Source organism: Haliotis cracherodii, unplaced genomic scaffold (genome assembly GCF_022045235.1).
Source record: "Haliotis cracherodii isolate W230 unplaced genomic scaffold, xgHalCrac1.p SCAF_15, whole genome shotgun sequence".
Taxonomy (NCBI): domain Eukaryota; kingdom Metazoa; phylum Mollusca; class Gastropoda; order Lepetellida; family Haliotidae; genus Haliotis; species Haliotis cracherodii.
The window spans coordinates 15,775,537-15,796,608 of NW_027266270.1; the positions used below are offsets into that span (position 1 = coordinate 15,775,537).

At 38.8% G+C, this 21,072-nt stretch overlaps 1 protein-coding gene across 1 annotated transcript; it reads left to right on the forward strand.

Annotated features, from left to right (window-relative positions):
* The first annotated feature begins 421 nt into the window (after positions 1-421).
* On the forward strand, positions 422-7,397 carry LOC139461547 (uncharacterized). Its single transcript, XM_071243029.1, has 3 exons — positions 422-567; positions 6,384-6,574; positions 6,757-7,397. Exons 1-3 carry the CDS (start codon positions 422-424, stop codon positions 7,395-7,397), a joined length of 978 nt encoding a protein of 325 aa, XP_071099130.1.
* The last annotated feature ends 13,675 nt before the right edge of the window (positions 7,398-21,072 follow it).

The window sequence follows — 21,072 nt, forward strand, 5'->3', positions numbered from 1 at the left end:
TGAAGTCGCAAGGACGATGGGTTGTAGTCGACTGACTGTTTATGATTTACAGACGCGTCTACCACCGCTGATCGCCCTCGGCCAGGTCGACCACGTGTGACGTCACATGCAGAGGATCGTCAGATTGTCTTACGTCACCTCCGAAACCGATTTTTGACGGCTACATCAACCAGAAATGAACTGATTAGGGGTAGACTGAGTGCGCAAACTGTTCGAAACCGTCTGAGAACTGCTCACCTTCAAGCAAGACGGCCATACTGCGGGCCGATTCTGACTCAATTACACAGACGTCAACGTCAATTGTGGGCAGAGCGACACTTGCGATGGACTCAGAGGAATTGGAATCAAGTAAACTTCAGTTATGAATCCCGATTTAATCTTCGATTTGCTGATGGTAGGGCGAGGGTGTGGAGGCGCCGGCATGAACGTTACGCCCAGTGTTGTGTACAGGAAGTTGACAGATTTCGAGGCGGAAGTGTTATGGTGTGGGGTGCTTCCTGTGACAATGCACGTTCCAGGCTTCTTGTCATCCGTGGCAACCTCAACGCTGCTGTTTACCGCGACCAGGTACTGGCACCAGAACTTCTGCCTTTTATGGAAGCACAGGGACCCGGCTTGATCTTCCAACACGACAATGCCAGACCCCACACAGCAATTTTGTCAAGGAATTTCCTTCAGAATGCGGGAGTAAACGTCATGGACTGGCCGTCAAGGTCTCCCGACCTCAATCCCATCGAACACGTCTGGGATGCTCTTGGCTGAAGTCTGCGCACTCTCCAGAACCAACCACAGAATTTGCAAGATCTTGGCACCATTTTGCAACAACAATGGCGTCGTCTTCCCAATCATGGGTTCACACGCATCACAAGGTCCATGCGGAGGCGTTGTGTGGCAGTTGTCAACGCACATGGTGGCCATACACGCTACTGAACTTGTGTGCCGTCAGATTCTCGTGCTTGGGACTTATGATTTAAACTGTTGATGTTATAACCGAATACCGTAGGTGCTTAGAACAAATTATGGTTACCACCGTTAATTAAAATCCTTCTTTGGACATTAATGATTAAAAATTACCTTCTCTGATACATTTGTCCGTTGTATATCACATATGGGATTACTTTTAAAAATGTGAAGTTTTTAATTTGAATCAGTATAGTAGCTAGATGCCTGCGTATTACCCAGCGACAGGTTGGTTGAACTGTGAATACCTTTTACGAGACCTGCTCCTCATCACAGTAGAATAAACACATAATATGACAGGCCAAGGCCAGTTTCACACAACGATCTTAGCTCTAAGACGATAACAACCCATCGACACAATGATAAAGTAAGTATGATTCATTTTCATACTTTGACATTGCCAAGTTTATCCTCGTGCACGGAGGCCTCTCAAATGTAAAGATATATCTGGTAGTGACTGAAGACGTCTCTGCAGTGAGAAACTTTGTGTCGATGGGTTATTATCCTCTCGGGACTAAAGTCGTTTTGAGAAACTGGCCTTGGTCATCAGCGATCAGACAGGTATTATCAAACTAGTTGTCAACCATGGTTGCAAGGAAAATTACGTCTTCCGTTAACATATGGACAGTCATATAGAACTAATATCAAAACAGAATGATTTACAGGATAAAAACCAAACATTATTGATTGCCCTCATAAATTTGAATATGGGGAATGTTATAATTAGCATGAGGGTGTTTTCAACTGTTCATGGCTTTACTTCACTACATATGTTGCACCTAACTCAGATGAATATGAAGTGACAGTTGCCGCGGAATTGTACTTTCTTTTATCTTGTGACTGCACTTGATGTAATGTGCATCTCAACGGAATGCATTGATACTGAAACAGAATTATTTTATTAGAATAACTTGAAAGTCCCCACGCCAATGTATAGGGAAATGGCGCGTTGCAAATACATTTAAGCATAACATTTTTATAAAAGATGTTTCAATTATTTCGTTCCTTTTCTTTCTGGTTAAGGTAACATTACACATATTTTTCTTGTCTCAAATTGATAAATACAAGATCCAATACTTGGGGGCATTCTCCATATTATTTATAGAAACAAAGAATTAATCAAAGTTCCTTAATCTTTCTTGCAGACGCTTCATGGCTTAGTTCCATCGTCTCCGTGCCCACTAAATTGAAAACAAGTTTCATGGTATGATTAGACAGTGAGATCGGAGCGACATGCCTCCAAACATGGCAATATAATAATACACTTAAACTCTGATGAAGCAGGTCGGTCTAGGAGGGAATAAGCATCGTCTGGAGAACCTACATAGTCTAACTGTAGATGGGGCAGAATCACGAAATAGCAACTTTTAATATACAAAGGAAATTAAGTAGTCTATAGCTTAAGCCAATATTAGGCTTCCCCTGTATATTAAATCCGTCGATATCTGAATATAGAACTTGTGGCTTGTATTTATGAGTAAAGGGTGATATTTAGTAGCAGTTTCAGATATGCATATGAGAAGAGCATTAAAAGAAACCGTGATAAAAAGACATTTCTTTGAAAATAGAACCGTCATTGATGTGCCATCATTTATTTACTGACTGGATCGTATTGGTTCTCTGTACAGTTGCGGCATAACTTGGACATGTTGTGACCAGCATTAAGTGAGCTGGCTTTAACACTGTGTTTTTAGGGCCGTGAGTAGGATATTGCTACTGGTTAAAGCCTATGAGAAAAATAGGCACGTGTGAAACCCATTTTTCCGGTGGAGTAAAAGCGATATAAAACCCAACACACACACTCTTTCAAACAACGCCACTTTGAACACTATTTCAGACATATCACGGTTGTAAATTTTCACTGCAAGCTGAACTACTTTCTGAAAGCAAGGATCCTGATGGGGATGTGTACGAAATTTGAAACGGCAACTATTACATTCTGCCATCCAAGCGGCCACGAGCTCGTCGTCGATGGAAGAGCTTTTTGTTAAGGCTTACCTATCAATACGAGTTATAATGTGTTATATTCACAAAGAGATTTACGCTGGTTGGCCACGAGGTCTAAGGAAATTTACAGTAGAAGTAAAAAAACAACGCTGCTATTTTAAGTAGTGTCAGACAGGCCGAGGTAGACGTAACATTATGCCTTTTCATCCAAGCAATTGTAGGGCTGCATTGACTAGGCGCGTTTGTGGCGTTATTTTGTCCCTGAGCGTGTACTGCCTTGGCCAAAGGCTGTGGAGTTTATTCTGATCATTAATTGTTAAACATTTAGTGAGTCTAGTAGATACTGAGCATGAATAACCATGTGCACTGTGTGTGATAGCACCAAATTTATACTGAGAATGTTTCACCAAGAACAGTATTGGTGATCGCAATGAGCTTATACTGGGCATGTATAGCCACGTGCGCTGTGTGATAGCAATAAGTATATACTGAGCATGCATTACTACATCCACCGTTGCCAACCATCTGTCATGAAACTATATTTATTATAATTATGACGCCTCGTCCGTATTACGTTTATAATGAGCATTCTTTGCCACATCCACCATGTGTGATGACACTACTTTCATACTGAGCATGTACTATCATGTCCACAACTGCCTCATTCATCGTGTCCAACATGCCCAACTAGGTCTAAATGTATTTTCCCATTTGGAGCCAACATGTCTTCCACAGCACCGGTAGGCAAGGATTAAGAAAAGGTCGCCATGTCCTAAATAAGATTTAAAGATCAGCTGTACAGTTACTCGTAGTCATGGTTATGCCATGGTGTCCATCTGTGTCTGACCCTTACAGCTCAGATACGATAACAGACAGACTGTCTTCCTTCGGCAGGCAGAATCTCAGATGTTTATTTGTGGCTTAAGCCAAACTATTCCTCACCCACTATCACACTGGACATCGTAGAGCGGCATATATACAGATTTCGAGGAACTCAAATAGAAAGATTACATTTCACAAATTCGACGATGATGCACAAAGAGGCAAAGGTTAATGTTGTAACATACACTGACTAATGTCAAAACCCTTTTCGTGTGCATGAAGGTGTGGTTTGATGAATTATTAATAATGTGTGAATTGTATCTGATTTGTTGTTACATACTAGCATCATAAACTAAATGCACACAACCATGAACACTTTCTCCTGCTCTTAGTTTATATGTGTACTTTGTCACGTAAAGTTATCCAACAGCAATATGTGCACAGCTTAGTAAGGTGCAGAACGCGAATGAGGATCATTTTCCACAGTCACAATAAGACGACACAATATTCGGCGATTGAGGTGTCTATGTTATTCCCAGACCACTCTTTTCTACCTTCCCTCAGGCATTAAGTGTAAAAAGTATTTTCTTTGATATGGAAATTTCGGTATGTAAACGCATCCATAGTGATTTAGTTTAACGTCACTCAGTATGTAAAAACATGTGGTGACTTACCTTTCTTTCAAATAGTTGATTTCTGTGTATTACATGGACAAAGTATATTTGTTTTTGACATGTACGATCGATGTGCATATAAGAACTAGCCTCGTGGTGTTTGCTGAGTGGGTTTTGCCCGGACGTCTCGCTGTCAGATGTATGACGTAGTTGAAACAGCAGCATGTTGCCAAGGGACTTCAGAGTAATGTGATTAGGGGAGAAGAAGGTAAGGAACAAGGACGAAGAGACACTCCTTGTCTTCATGATGTGTTCCAACATTTCGTCGCTAATGTATGTGAAGAAGATGTATGTCATATTTAGTCCCTCATGTGAAGTAAATGAAGGTTTGTCACTGGCAGCAATTTAATAAGTTAGTGTTTGATCGACCGAAAAATCAGGTTCTAATCTCTTCATGACCTTATTTTTTGGAACACTATTTGAATAATAATCGATGTGTGGTGTTTCTTTTCTTCTCTTTTTACTGTACTTGGTGTAATTTTTATGTAAGTTTATGACAAAATTGAGTTTGCCTCCATGTAAAGAAGAAATATAGAAACCCTAATGGTTGCAAGTAGATCAACTGCTGGACATCAACTCAACTCGAAAGGGTGCACGGGAATCACGCACGTTGAGACGCCCAACGCTAACACCGTATTCGTGCGTGCGTGATTCCGGTGCGCCCTTTCGAGTTGAGTTGATTGGTTCAACTGTCATATGGCCCTGTGACGCAGGGGTAGCATTGTGAAGATGGCTGTTTCAATGAATACTCGTTCCACCCGTGACGACCAGGTCTGGTTGTTGATGAAATATAATGATAGCTAAACAGACAGATTTTTTATTCATGCACCGATTGTCTTTAAATGTAATATCCAGTTATGTATGACTGTTTAATAATCTCATACCAACTTTGACTGGAGTAGGTCTAATAGTTTTTCAGATATTGTAGTAAACGTCGGTACCTTAAATTACCTTCCAGACTATATCAAGATGTTACAATTTACACTTGGATTTCATGTGGCCCAGCAGTATACGACTCCTGACTTTAATGGAACTGCACGGTCTGCGAGTTCAAAAGAAAAACATTTTCTTCATGCCGAGTAAAGTACAAGTTGTGAGAAAGTTTCACGTGCTAACTAGATGCCGCCAAGCCATGCACGGAACAGGCAACGTTTCCAAAACACATTGCTTGTCATCGAGGAAAAGTGTAAAGAACTGATATCAGGCGAAACACATCATCTCCTCTCCCCTTTCCACTCACACCTCTACTTTCTGTCCACACCACCCCTCCTGCTTCTCCTGAACGTGGGGGCACGGGTGGCCTAATCGTCTAAGGCGCCACGATTCGCAGAGTTGCGTCCCTTGGGCACGCCAGAAACCTATGATTGTGGGTTCGAATCCCGGTTCGCCCCGATGATGTGTCTAGGTTTGTCAGCACCATACCCGTGCTCGTGGGTTTCACCGAAGTGGTAAATGTCTGAGACCTGCATCACTTCGGGCTTTCCTCCCACATTAAGCTGACACGCCGCGATATAACTGGAATACTGTTAAAAGTGGCGTGAAACCCAACTCACTCACTCTCTTGAAGACCAGTGTGGCAAGGTGAGAGACGGAGAAGTTGACATGAGTTTCACGGTCTACCCACACCTATCTACAGCAGTGGAACACTTATACAAAGCTAAAGCTAGCGTTGATATTGGAAAGCATAACTTTAATGATCATATCAGGCTACAGTAAACAATGACCTCTTAGATTAATCCACTGCACACATTAATACTCACAGGGCTTGCCTTCATTTCGCCTACACCTCATTTCGCCTACAATAATTCAAATGCTTAATTGTCTCACCCCTTTTATATGAATGGGCATTGTCCATCTCAGGCCGTTAACTAATCCAAGCTCTAATCTAATCCAAGTTCAAAGTGAAGTTTTTACAACCTATGATGAAGAAGTAGCTGCGACTGACCCTTCTTTTGCAAATGTTCAAGCTTCCCTGTACAGAAACAGAGCCAAGACTATTCCACAAGTTCCAGAAACCAGAGCAGCAGTCAGCCTCGAAGGAACGTTGACACAAACAGAAGATGGAAGAGACTTTCTGTGCATCAATGACGGGGAAGACGACAGACTACTGGTGTTTGCTACCACTGAGATGTTAGAAATCATGAGTGATTCTGACAGTTTGTTTATGGATGGTACTTTTTTTTTTGTCCTAGCTTGTGTCTCCAAGTGTATATTATTCATTGTCTTGTAAATGGTAAAATGTATCCTGTTGCTTTTTCGTTGCTTTCTCACAAGACCAAACAGACATATGTTAGACTATTTAGGTTGTTGAAGGACACAGTAGGAACCAGAACTGGTACTGAACTTTCTCCAGAGGTGTTTCAGACTGATTACGAGTCAGCAGTCATAAGTGCCATTGCAGAGGTTTTTCCTGATAGTTATGTGAGGGGTTGTCTGTTTAACTATTCACAAGCTTTGTGGCGTCAGGTAGTTGAGAGAGGTCTTGTACGAGAATACGCGAACAATCCAGCAATTAAGTCCCATGTTCGAAGTGCCGCAGCCCTGCCACTTCTCCCACTTGACCAGGTACAGAATGCATGGGTTGAGGTGATGGAGCAAGGACCTGATGATCAACAGATTGGTGATTCTAACGACTATGTCACCAGCACATGGGTAGATGACGACGCTAGATACCCCTGCCATATTTGGAACCAGCACGACAACACCGGTCCCCGATCCAACAACCATCTGGAAGGGTTCCACTGTGGACTGAAAAAGAGATTGCCCCGATCTCACCCTAACATCTATCAGTTCTTGAAGGAGATCAAGAAGATTGAAAAGGCAGACGGACGCTCCAGGAAACAAATTGATCTTGGAGGATCATGCAGACCCCGAGCTCGTGTTGACAGACAAAGGGACGAAAGAACTGAAAGACTAAAGACAGAGCTTCTTATTGGAAGAAAAACTGTAATGCAATTTCTTGATGCCGTTGGATATGTACTAAAGCTACAGTAATCATGAGTCATTATCATTATTACTGCATAATGTAAATATCAGCTATTAAACAATATATTTAGCTTCAAGATTGTCTTCTCTCTTTAACCTTCTTTTGGGTTAGTTCATTATTTAGAGGTAACACAGCACTTGACTTATGTGCAGTCAGCTGTAAATTTGTTTCGGAAGGCGAAATGAGGACAGGCCACTCACAGAGGTAAAGCGTCGAGACTAGCCTCTGTCGGTGGCACCGTTTCCTGACGGTCTGTGAAATAGATGACTAAACAGTAAACAATGACCTCGTATATTAAATCCACTGCAGACATTAATACTCTAATAGGAACCTAATTGTATTGCAATATGATAGCTGCTACCAGATAAGATGACGAATATGTAGTAGGTGAGCCCAAACTGTTACGTTATGCCTGAGGCAGTTGCAGTAAATATATTTGAACATCAGTGTTACCGCCTTGCTGTTAGACAGATGTTTTATTTTATTTAAAAAGACCACCCAGCTCCTACCCTCCACCCACCCTTCCCGATTATCAAATGGTCAGGCTCTAAAGGGCTCAACAACTCATGCTACCCAGGGCCAATCAGGTCTCATCAATCTGACATGGAGGTATGATAATGCTGATTATATTCTAAGCGACGTACAAGCATATCCTCTTCTCTTACATTTCTTGTCATTTTATTGTCCTAATTTCTGGTCGTAGGAATCGTACTAAGTAAAGATTGTTTGGTAACATGTGTGTCCGGAATCATTGTGAGGCAAGATATACCGACTGTGTGTGCGGTTGCTCATATGATGTACTACTGGTTCGTATGGCCAAGACTCTCATTTACATGACACCGTAACATACATGGCATATTGCTGACTGTGGACACAATCCACTTACTGCTGCAGGTGACGAACCCCCATTACTGTAGACGAGACACTAGATATGCACAACACATGCAGAATCCACTTAAAATGTTTCCCCAATCACCATGTGTTACGTAATGAGTTTGTTGGAAACGTCGCTTGATCTCGGCAGGTTTGGAAGCATCGAGTAATCCTGTTATCCTGGATCGCCATAAACATTCTTTGGATTCCATTAAACTCGGGAGTCCGACTGTCTGATGCTGGCTCACTGTTGTGGTATACTGTTGGGCGACATGGAATCCAAGTGTAAATTGTAACGTCTTGTTACTTAACCAACCCTAACTCCAATTGTCAATTATTACATTGCTTCTTTCTACGTAATGGACTGGAACAATGACAGTTATTTTTGACAATTGTTATTCACATTTAAACACTTACATTATTCCTTCAGTTATATTAAACGTTATGATACTTGTTGATTACAACATGAAGTTCCAAACAATCTTGATTCTTTATTCTTTCTTATTCTTGTGTCTCAACTCTGTGCTTATCTCCCTTCTTAATAAGGTTGATGTAAAATTGGCACATGACCAAAAAATGAAACATAACATTCAAACCCAGGAAATTAAATAAACATCCTAACCATAACAATTATTTAATATTGTATATTGCTGTTGTTATATGTAATAAAGATTAAGATGTTAGAATTAAACATTTTGACCATTACAATACTGCTAACATATCTGGTTGACAAGGAAACCATAACATCCTTACCAACCCGTCATTATCAATGACATATCTGAAGCAATACCGGCGAGGAGTGGTTTTCATGGTATAACTTAATGTGTAAGAATCACACTATGTAGGCTATATGATCTTTTTGTGTTTTAAACCAAAATAGTTTATCGTTTAAGCCATTGTTATTCACATTTTGTCGGGTTTTATTTCATAAAATGTCATGTTTTACTTTTCATTTAAAGCCACAAAAACATCTTACATTTTATGGCCATATAGAACAGTTGCTGGAGATATTTTCATGGCGTGATTTCTGAATTGAATACAAAGGGGGATTACAGCTACATCCGAATATACACTAACACTATCTGCTTGGATAAACACGTCAGCAAAGTCCCAAGAACAGTTGTCACGTGGATGAAGGAGTATGGTTCAGCAATATTCCATCATGGGTGAATGTCCCCATGTCATACTGGGAATCGGACCACTAAGTGTCACCTACCTCACCTCCTCCTGTGAAGTATGACTTGTACAAAAATAGTTGATATCTTACAGTCTGCCTTCTGGAGACCACATTAGCAAGTATTGTCTTGTCATTGTCTTGTGAATAGATCAACTAAAACAGTACTGTGTTGGAATCCTTGTTGACGGTACTGTTGATACTGATAATTATTCCACGTGAAAGTGATACGAGTTTGGACATGGAGTGTTATTACTCTGTCAGAGAAAATAATCACAAATGTAAGTCGTGTCTCCTTGGTGACTCAAGGTAAATGTTTGTTTCACTTCAATGTATCTCTTTTATAGCGGCGCTGTCCGATCAGTATTGTTCAGATGATCTACATATAAGACGCCACAGACCGCTATTGATATATATCGCTTCTTGGTTAAGGCAGGAAAGGCTCAGCTATTTGTACTTAACTCACAGTCATTGTGTTGGACACAGTGACTTAATTAGGGCGGTGGTGTAACATTGTAGGGACACGGGCTCGATTCTGTACTCAGTTGAGCGTGTTAAATACTTACAGTTTCGCTCTGATATACCTAGAATGTTGATCAAAATCGGCGAAAGGCCATATTTATAATTACTCACTCACTCGTCCTATCCCGGGAGGTTGCATTCTACTGAGGTTTGATAGTCCTGGTCCCCAATACCCCGTGACTAATATAGAAGGATTTTGAATTGAAAATTCACCTCACAGCCGCATGAAACTCATTCAATGGAGAATTATGTAGTGGAGTAAAACGCAGACCAATGGTTCTTTTTACAAGCGTTGCGGTTCCTACATTTCTTCTTTTCAATACAATATAGACATTCAAGAAAAAACAATTCAGATCAACACAAATGACGTAGATCAAGTTCAGTCCAAGGTAGATGAGAAACATCACATAGTATCACTATAATGTTAACTTGTATTAGGTACAACATACTCTGCGAGGCTACGACTTTCATGAAACATTTAAAAACTGTTTAATATAACATGCTGCATGAACCTTTTGTTATTCAGGGCGATCAAATCCACATTATACTCCAACTGCCGCCAGTAGAAAATGAGGCTTGGCTTCACATTATGCGCTAGATATGACAAATGCGTCCTTTACAGACATCAATGACAAAATGTTTGAGCACATTATGAAGACAAGGTGTGTTTCTTTGTCAATATTCGTTCACCTTCTTCTTTCCTAATCACATTACCTGGAGCGTCCCTGGAAATGACAGCGTGCTACTGTTTCAACCACGTCACCTTTGACTGAGAAACGTCCGTGCAAGAACCACTCAGCATACATCACAAGCCCAGCAGTTACAAATACATATGTAAATCAATTGTACATGTCAATAATAAACCTATTGTCAATGTATCATGCAAAAATCAATTATTATTATGGGCATGCTTTTACATACCGAATGAAGAGAAGATAACCACAATAGACATGCTTTACATGCCCACATTCCAATAGGAAATGTTTTTCACACTTTATTCCAGGGGAAAGCAAGAAAATTGTTGTCTGGGAATACTATACAAACCTCAGTCGGTGGATATTGTGTTGTTGTGATTGTGAAAAATTGTCCTCTTTTCGCTTTCTGTTCCCCTACTCGGCTGTGTACAGGTTGAGGTCGGGCACCGTAAATGTGACAAAGTACACGGATAACCTACGAGAAGTAAACTGGATTAATGGTTTTGTCCATTACGTTGATGATGCTAGTATGTTATGGTAGCCTTTGAAAACAGACAGACAATAAAATCATGAAACATTTATTTAACCATGCATCACAATATACATGTTTTTTTACATAGTTTAGTTTTTTGGAGGCATTTTGAGTTGGTGAAGCTTAAGGGATTTTGTGCTATTGTTCGGCCTCCAAGTACGTTCTTCTCGTAACTTGATTGGGTTAGATCTCTGATGACAACACATTCTTTCCACGGTACTGCAGCAGGATGACACTTGTTTTGTTTGGGTCTTTTATATTTTGATTGGTCATACATAACACTATATATATTGCTCTTAATCATACATTCCTGTAATTTATTGTCGGTAATACTTTCTTCTATATCGTTGTTGGTCATATATTCTTCTTTATTTTTGTTCATCACACATTCCTCTATATTGTTGTTGAATACACATTCCTCTATATTTGTGTTGGTCATACATTCCTCTATATTGTTACTTGGCCATACACTGCTGTATATTGTTGTTGGTCTTACATTCCTCTAATTTGTTGTTGGTAATATATTCCTCTATATTGTTGTTGATTACACATTCCTCTATATTTGTGTTGGTTATACACTCTTATTCATTGTAGTTGGTCCTTAATTCTCTATATTTTTGTTGGTCATACATTCATCTATATTGTTGTTGGTCATACATACATCTATTTTGTTATTGGTAATACATTCTTCTATGTTGTTGTTGGTCAAACGTTCTTCTATATTTTTGTTCATCACACATTCCTCTATATTTTTGTTGGTCATACATTCCTCTATATTGTTGTTGATTACACATTCATCTATATTTGTGTTGGTCATACATTCCTGTTTATTATAGTTGGTTATTCATCCTCTATATTTCTGTTGTATTCATACATTCATCTATATTGTTGTTGGTCATACATTCCTGTATATTGTTGTTGGTCATACATACCTGTATATTGTTGTTGGTCATACATACCTGTATATTGTTGTTGGTCATACATACCTGTATATTGTTGTTGGTCATACATACCTGTATATTATTGTTGGTCCAACATTCATGTATATTGTTGTTGGTCAAACATTCCTCTATATTGTTGTTGGTCATACATTCCTGTATGGTTTTGTCCATTACGTTGATGATGCTAGTATGTTATGGTAGCCTTTGAAAACAGACAGACAATAAAATCATGAAACATTTATTTAACCATGCATCACAATATACATGTTTTTTTACATAGTTTAGTTTTTTGGAGGCATTTTGAGTTGGTGAAGCTTAAGGGATTTTGTGCTATTGTTCGGCCTCCAAGTACGTTTTTCTCGTAACTTGATTGGGTTAGATCTCTGATGACAACACATTCTTTCCACGGTACTGCAGCAGGATGACACTTGTTTTGTTTGGGTCTTTTATATTTTGATTGGTCATATATAACACTGTATTGCTCTTAATCATACATTCCTGTAATTTATTGTCGGTAATACTTTCTTCTATATCGTTGTTGGTCATATATTCTTCTTTATTTTTGTTCATCACACATTCCTCTATATTGTTGTTGAATACACATTCCTCTATATTTGTGTTGGTCATACATTCCTCTATATTGTTACTTGGCCATACACTGCTGTATATTGTTGTTGGTCTTACATTCCTCTAATTTGTTGTTGGTAATATATTCCTCTATATTGTTGTTGATTACACATTCCTCATACATTCCTCTATATTCTTGTTGGCCATGCAATTTTCTTTATTGCTGTCCGTCTCAGTAACAACACTTATCTATATCATTCCTTTATATTGTTGTTGGTCACACATACAGTGGATGTGGCAATGAATGCTGAATGCAAAAGTAATATGGACGAGGCTGCACATTTATTATATATATGGTTACATGACTGGCGGTGGACGTGGTAATACGTGCTGAATAGCATTAGTTCCATCACACACGGTGGTCGAAAAAATACACTCACGTTGTCCATGGTTTACAAATTAATGATTGAAATAAACATCACAGTCGAAGGACGAGGCAGTACACGCTCGGGGAAGTCTTGGTGACTGCGTGTTTGGAACTGATGTCATCAGGGTTATTTTGTGGTTTTCTTGACGCGACAAAATAACACGACACCTTGTTTTTTAAGTCTACAAACGCGCCCACTCGTTGCAGCTCTCCAACTCCTCTGATGAAAAGGCATAACCTTATGTTTACCTAGGTTTCGTCTGCCACTACTTAAAATAGCTGCGTTCTGTTTTTGCTTCCACTGTAAATTTCCTTATTCCCCGTGGCATGCCAGCGTAGACTGAAACATAAACCTTCATGAGAATATAACACATTATAGCTGGCTGTCAAAGTAAAGCGTTGCCTGGTATTGATGGATATGCTGCCATTATCATCATTATTATTTCAGTTCGCAAAGGCCACGGGACTTTGTGCACATACAAATGGCAATGTACAGGTGGATATGCTGCAACACAGGCGAGAGATGGTGACCTATTCACCACTTAGCTGACAGAAGGGATAGTTGCAGTTTCCAATCTCCTATTCATCACGATTATGATCCTTCCTTTCAGAAAGTATGAAAACTAACCCAGCAGTAAAACTAACTTCCATGCAAGCGGCGTAATATGTCAGAGTGTGTGATTCTTTACTCATGGCAAGGAAAACCAAGATCGAACTTCACATATTGTCCTCAAATTCTCGAAGCCTCGGCGCGTTAACCCACAGGTCACTCACCGCCATAGAAACGTACTATTAAATCCAGCTCATTTTCGTAAACTGCCGGACAAAAGAAAGATCCTATGTTTGATGGTGCCTGAAAATAAACAAACAAGAAATCGTTATTCAATGGTGATCTAATGAACAGAATGTGGCAGATATTGTCATGATCAGTTTGAGCTGGTTCATAAATACAAGACATTTAGCCCTGTAATATTTGTAATTTTTAAGTCAAATCCATTTTATAAGTGTACACTTTCTTTTGCCCGGAATTTTAGTAGAATTCTCTTAACGTCAATTTTCTTGTTCACAGCATGTCCCGATTATGCTAAATTATCAAGAGAACCAATGAAGTCCAGTCAGTGAAAAAAAGATGCTACGCCAGTGACAGGTCTTATTTCAAGAAACTGATCTTTTATCACGGTTTCTTATAATGCTCTCCTCATGTGCATATCTGAAACTGCTACCTAATATCATACTTTTCTCCAAAGTACAAGCCACAAGTTCTATATTCAGATATTGACGGATCTAATATAACAGAGAGGCGCAATTAAGATAGCTTAATTTCTTGTGTTTTTTTTTAAAGTTCCTTTTTCGTGATAATGCCCCATCTATAGTCAGACTATGTTAGTTCTCCACGCTGACCTGCTTAAAGAAAATCATTATTTTGGCATGTTTGGGAGCATGTCACTACCAACTCACAGTCTAAATCATCCCGTAAAAAACGCATTTTCAATAACCTAGACACACTATTTGTGTCCCTGGTGATCATGATACAGAGCTACGATGCGATTTGTAAGAAAGATTAAGAACCTTTGATGAATTCGTTGTTTCTATCATGTATATGGAGAATGGCCTATCACGAAATACCGATTGAATATCATCAAACAACATGTTACATAAGGTGTCTACATGATCATCCGGATTAGGGTTATTCGTGTGCTTGCAACTTACCCGTAATCCTGGTTTCCCCATAGCGATAAGCCTCTGAAACACTGCGAAATAATTGAAACAGTATATAAAATGTCGTCACTCATTCTCTCCCCTCCCCTCTATGCTCTCTCCCTTTGATCGCTCAGTAACTCACTGTCTCACTCAATCACCCATGGAGACAATTCATCTAATGTCCACAGAAAAAAACACGTCTGTTCCTGTAATTGCCTTTACATTGTCATGGACAAATATATTCATTTATGAATTTTGTCATGGGATCAAAGAATTCCGAACACATTGTCATGGAAATCACATCATGTGCAGTCAAAAAAGAGAGACAGCAACTGTCACTATAATGTGCATTTGAATTCGGTGCAACACATTCAGTGACAGAAGACCATGAACATTTGAAAATGTCAAGTTAAACGATAATGTTTTGTGTTAACGCAGTAAATCGTCCTGTTTTAACATTAGTTCTGTTTGTTAACAGAAGAGGTAGTTTTCTTGCAGTCATTGATAAGACGATAACAACCCATCGACACAATGTCTCTCGCTACAGAGACGTCTTCAGTCATCAGATTTACCTGTTACACTTAGGAGTCACCATACACGTGGATAAACTAAATTTATCAAATTGGGAAAAATAAATGTATCTTATTTGGTATGTCATATTCCATATTAATCCTGATCGATCCAACCTTGCACGTCATCATGTCGACAGAGACACGTGTTAGCACACCTTTCGGCGTATCCATAATAACAAAACTCATATAGTAGTAACGGGACTCGACTATGTTTCTATGAAAGGTGTAAATGGGCTAAACGGATCTGATTTCAGTTTCTTAATGGATTTTACTTTGTAACTGGAAGCCGGTTTTATCTCTTGTGAAGTCTACACGCGCACTCCACTGGATTAATGTTTGTTTTGTTATTCACTAATACTTTGTTTAATAACTCGAGAAGGTTTGTGTCGGCGTGACAGTTTGCAAGGTGGCGTAGTTTCAAGGTAAACACAGATACAGAAATTTAAAGGCATTGTAGAAATAGAATCTAAAGATAAGGTCGCTACTGAAGGTATGTTACATGTATGTGTCTTGTGTATTTTATTTTATACCATCTTATGACCTTACGTCAGCAATTCTCTGTCATTTTGTAATGTGGATGGTGTCGTTGTTGTCAGTAATACAGACATACTTTAACTTACCTTTAAACTTCAATAATCATGCACAAATGCAAGTATAGAACGCTTTACACTTTATGGTCATTTCAACAGCAGGAAGCATGCCTGTATGTATCTACTACACAAGAGATTCATTAAATGGCTGGAAATAAAGTTTATCTTCTAAGCATGAAAAACAACACGGAGTTGCACTAGTTTATAGTAGATAACGTGAAGCTGGGGGAAGAGGTACAGCAATTATATATATGTAAAACAAATGAAAAGATGTTTAATTTGTTTTGTAAATAACTAAATGTGCTGAATTTGTAGGTTTTTAAATACAAATAAAATGTATTTTGTTATTGAGTGCATGTCATAAACCAGATCGGCAAGAGGTTTACCCACAAAGAACGAATGTCCTCAGGGAGTTGAAATCCATCAACCTATTACTCAATAGGTTCCATATTGATTTGAACCACAACTTATTGTCACAGCACCTACATGACCCGGGGCATTGGTAACAAAATGATGAGTTGTAAATGTTATGTATTCCCAACACTCAAAGAAATCTACATATTTATGAGACGCCCATCCCATAACGGAAAATATGTACTTGGTGTTTCTTGCCAAAAAGTGTCAGTCATACAAATACTCAATTCTCTAGCTGTCTATAAAATCTGGTTAGAGAGTCGTTCTATTTTGATTAAACTCAAAGATATGCAATGGTGGTTCTGTTGATGGATGACATGAAATATATAATTGAGAAGAAATTGTATAGCTACGCAATGACCAGAGGTTTTAAGGTATTATTGATTTTAATTTTATATTACGCTCAGGAAATCTCCTGTTTGATGAATTGACTTGCTGGGAAAAGGGTATAATATGTATACAGTTTGTCTCTGCAGCATTCTTGTCATTATTTATATAAGAGAACATCATACTTTGTAATCTATAAACAACTTTTTTGTCACCGTCACTTACACTACTGTTTGATAGTGTTGTCAGTATCTGCAACAGAAATTCGCAGAAGTGTAAATACATAAATTGTCATCAATACAATTGTGTCTTACCCAGTCTATAATGACAAACCAAGAATTAACAAGTTTTTTTTATTGAAGATACTTCTCTATCTTAATCCTTAGAGCTATAGCGTTGTGGCATGTACCATGTCATCATAAAGATGTATCACATTATGGCAACGGAAGACTGACACCGCAGACCTAAGATGGATTACATAGCTCAAATGGTCATCAGCGCGGTAAAGGTGAATTATTGGTTCAGGCCCTCAGTTTCCTACCTTGATGTTGACAAGGCGCATCTGCACATTAATGATATCAGGAACAACTTCAATTTCCTAAAATACTTTTTCCGCTCATGAAGACCAATGTTCACTTCCCTCTGAATGTAGTGCTAATAATCTAGTTGTTGAGATCAACATATTATCCTACATTTCAACAAACGTCACCTTGTGCTCCTTAGAAATTTACTCATCCAAGGGTATAACATCAAAAGATTCATTAGGAAGGAGTTTCGATATCTTTCATGGCAATGTGTACATTTCTTTTACTCCTAGAGCACAACTTCAAGGGTTCAATCGAAAAAAGAGCTATTTGGACAGTTTGTCTTTCATAAGAAATAAGATGTATAATATAGATCTCACTTGATACGGATTTGGAAATAACGTGCAAATGGTTTGTATAAACCATTCAGGTGAATGATACACTGTCAACCAAATAGAGAGGCCATAAACAATCTTTTGAAACTTCCATCGCAATGTTATTTTCAATATAATAACTCGTCCACTTAAAATGCCAAGTCAAGTTCGTACTTTGGGAACTTATCTTTTTCTACGTAACTGTCTATATACCAGTATATTTATCTAGTATTCACAGAATAATATTATAATTAGATTATCGTGCAAGTCAACTCAGTGACTAAACTTTGCTTCTGGCGGCACGCAGCAGCATGGCGGCATGTCACATCATGGCAAAATTCTAATAAATCTTTAATCGTAATTAATTAACCATTTTATGGTACATGCTTTCACGTTTGTAAGCATGTATGCGTGACAACATGCGTTACAGAATCAATGAAAAGTTTCGTTCAATCGTCCAAACGTTCTGGATCAAGTGTTAATGCATATATCTGGAAGTCCTTCAGCAGAAGAGTTGGGGTAGTTCGTCATGCCTAAGACGCGCATTTGAATTCCAATATGGTTACAATCTGTTAAACCCGTTAATGGCATAGTTCTTAAAGATCCTGATTGACTTCCTGTTGAAACCAATGATGGTATAATTTTTGGAACATTTTGCTGACTAAAGCCTACTCACCAATAAACATCTTTCAATAAAGTAGCTAGCCACTTCAACTGCTACGGAGGTCGAAAATATCGACTATACGACCAGCGAGCAAAAAAGCCACTGGACTACCGTTTTTACTTTCTGTTATCAGCCTATGGCTTAACATAGTATTCGTGTTAACAGTTTCGGGTAACATTTGATTGGCTGTAAAGAAAAAACACATCTTGGGTCCATATGCAATCCGGATATAACTAATAATTTAACTTCAATGGTGTACTGTAATTCCCTGTACTTCCCCGTATCCCTGTATCATTGCATACATTACATTGACCTGAGATAACACAAAACAATTTTAACATTTCACACAAGTAATGATTACAATATAAAGGGAAATCTAAAATGTAGAAAGATTGCAGAGTTCAGTTGGTAGGGTTCAGGTAGACAGTTGTGCAAGGTTGTGTCCTATCATCAATCACGTACTTCTAATGAAGGATAAATTCACTCAAGCAAGAAGTGTTTCCACTTTCAGCTGTTCATAACAGGAAGTAACAGTCTGCAAATCTCTAAAACTTGCAATTTAAGTGTAGAGTAAAATGCTTTATGAAGACCTTTGAGGAGTTACATTACGGCCTAGACCACTCGGTAATGCCTCCTGCTTTCGTTTCAATTGGACATCTTTGACAGGTGCAGTGGACGGTTTACAGAGGACAGCGCCGAGGTAATAACCGTCAGAGGGCGCTGGTTACTGAATGTCACGTGGACAAGGTAAACTTTGGTTGAGAGTCAAATACAGCAATAATATTGTGCAGTGTTGAGGGTGCGATTTCTTTTGACCACGTGCAGAGCGTGACTTGTATGTCAGACACACTGTGTTCTTCATTACATTATTGTATCACAACGAACGTAACTATTTACCAAGTCTCATTAAAAAGTGCTTCAAGTGGACAAATTGATGTTTTTACCACCATAAGTATCTCCTGTTCAGTAAGTAGAGACCTGGGATTGTGAGGAACAAAAGCTTCATAGCTGTCTGCGTGCTGTCACGACCAAGCATGCACGTAAATACATCACAGAGCCTTGGTTTATATCTGCTATTTCGGCCAGAGGAGCGTATGTGTGGTCTTGGCTAGGCATCAAACCGTTCCATATTATGTCAAAGAAGACTGGAGTAACTACAATCAGTTGAGCTTGGTTTCTTTATCTTCATTAATAAAGTAAGATCTGCAGCTCTTAGAACTTGCTGATGATAAAAGACGATTGGAGTAGTATGTCTTTGTTGACTGTAACACATATTCTAATGGCTCACACATACACGCACAACCTGGTCTCCTTTTAAACATACATTTAATACGCTAGTTTAAGTATCTAAACAATAAACATCATTCAACAATGTACAAAGCATTTGGACGTTTATGTAACGGTTACTTTGTACTGTCTTTCCCTTCAAAGATATCATTTACATCCGGCACAATTCCTACGCAGCGGCAACTGCCAACCGACTAAATTCGACCATCACCCCAGGTCTGTCAGATTACCCGTGATCTTGGCTTTAATCAAAAGATGGCATCCACCGCGACGACCAACTTGTTTGAATTTCTGCCATCAAAAGGATGTTCAACCCGGCTTTACACTAACTAGCTTTCAGAGCGACTCTTGATACCCTTGAAAAAACAAACAAATAAAATTGAATTTCTTGAAGTAGTGACCAAAATATATATTGTATCTCAAGCACACCATCCCAACCCCACCCAGCAATCAAATTGGTCGATTCCACAAACAATATTTCAAACCACTGCCGCCACTGATAGCTTGCCATGAACGACTTTAACCAAGTCTTTATCCAATGAAAGGTATTCAGATGGTGAAGGTTAAGTCTATGTAGAAAATGTGATTAAACTATCTCACTTAGACCAGACTCGCGTTGTAATGAAACTGGATGTTAGAAGTGTCATTGGTCATTGATTGATAAGTCTATTGCTCACAGTAAAGTAGAAACACCACGATGTTGGTATCATAACAGGACTGGTGGGGACAAAATAGGAGATGGCCCCAAATACATTAATCGTGACATTATACGTTTGTGTCTATTTTCAAAAAGGGATTCGATAGATTAAACGTTTATAATAGTCATGTTAATGTCAAGTTCACCTAAACGAGGTGATTGTATGTAACTGCAAGTAAACAAAAAATTACCTTTACATGAAAAGGCCACATGAATTTTCCGATACAGTACTAATTAACATTGAATAACTCTTGAGAGTTTTAAATTATCACGAATGCCATATTTTCATCTGTGCCGCAAGGTCCACGTAAAATAGGAAAAATAATAATCTAAGAAAGTTCCCTCGCAAATGTGACCATGGTGATACAATGTGTTTTCGTTTGTAAAATAATGATCATTACCCAATACTGGACATCTTGCTGGACAGTAATGACCTAAGCAATACCAGACATAAATTATTCCTGGTTCGAAAGGGTCAGCATACTTTTCTTGCTGTACGAGGTGACTGGCCGAGGTGGCCAGGCGCGATGACTTGGTTAATTATTTATCAACCACTGGCTCACTGGACTCTCTTATATAACTTGAATATTGAGTGCGGCGTTGCAGAACAAACAAATATATTAATAAAAGCGACACAAACCATTCTATATTCATCAGGTATCTCTGCCAAAAGCAAAGTCGATTGTACGATTCCGACAACATCATGTTCATGTGTATATGAGTCACTATCAGAAATTGATGAGATCAGGCCCCACTGGTCTCAAACACATGCAAATGCAATTTAAGTGTTCGCTTATAAAAA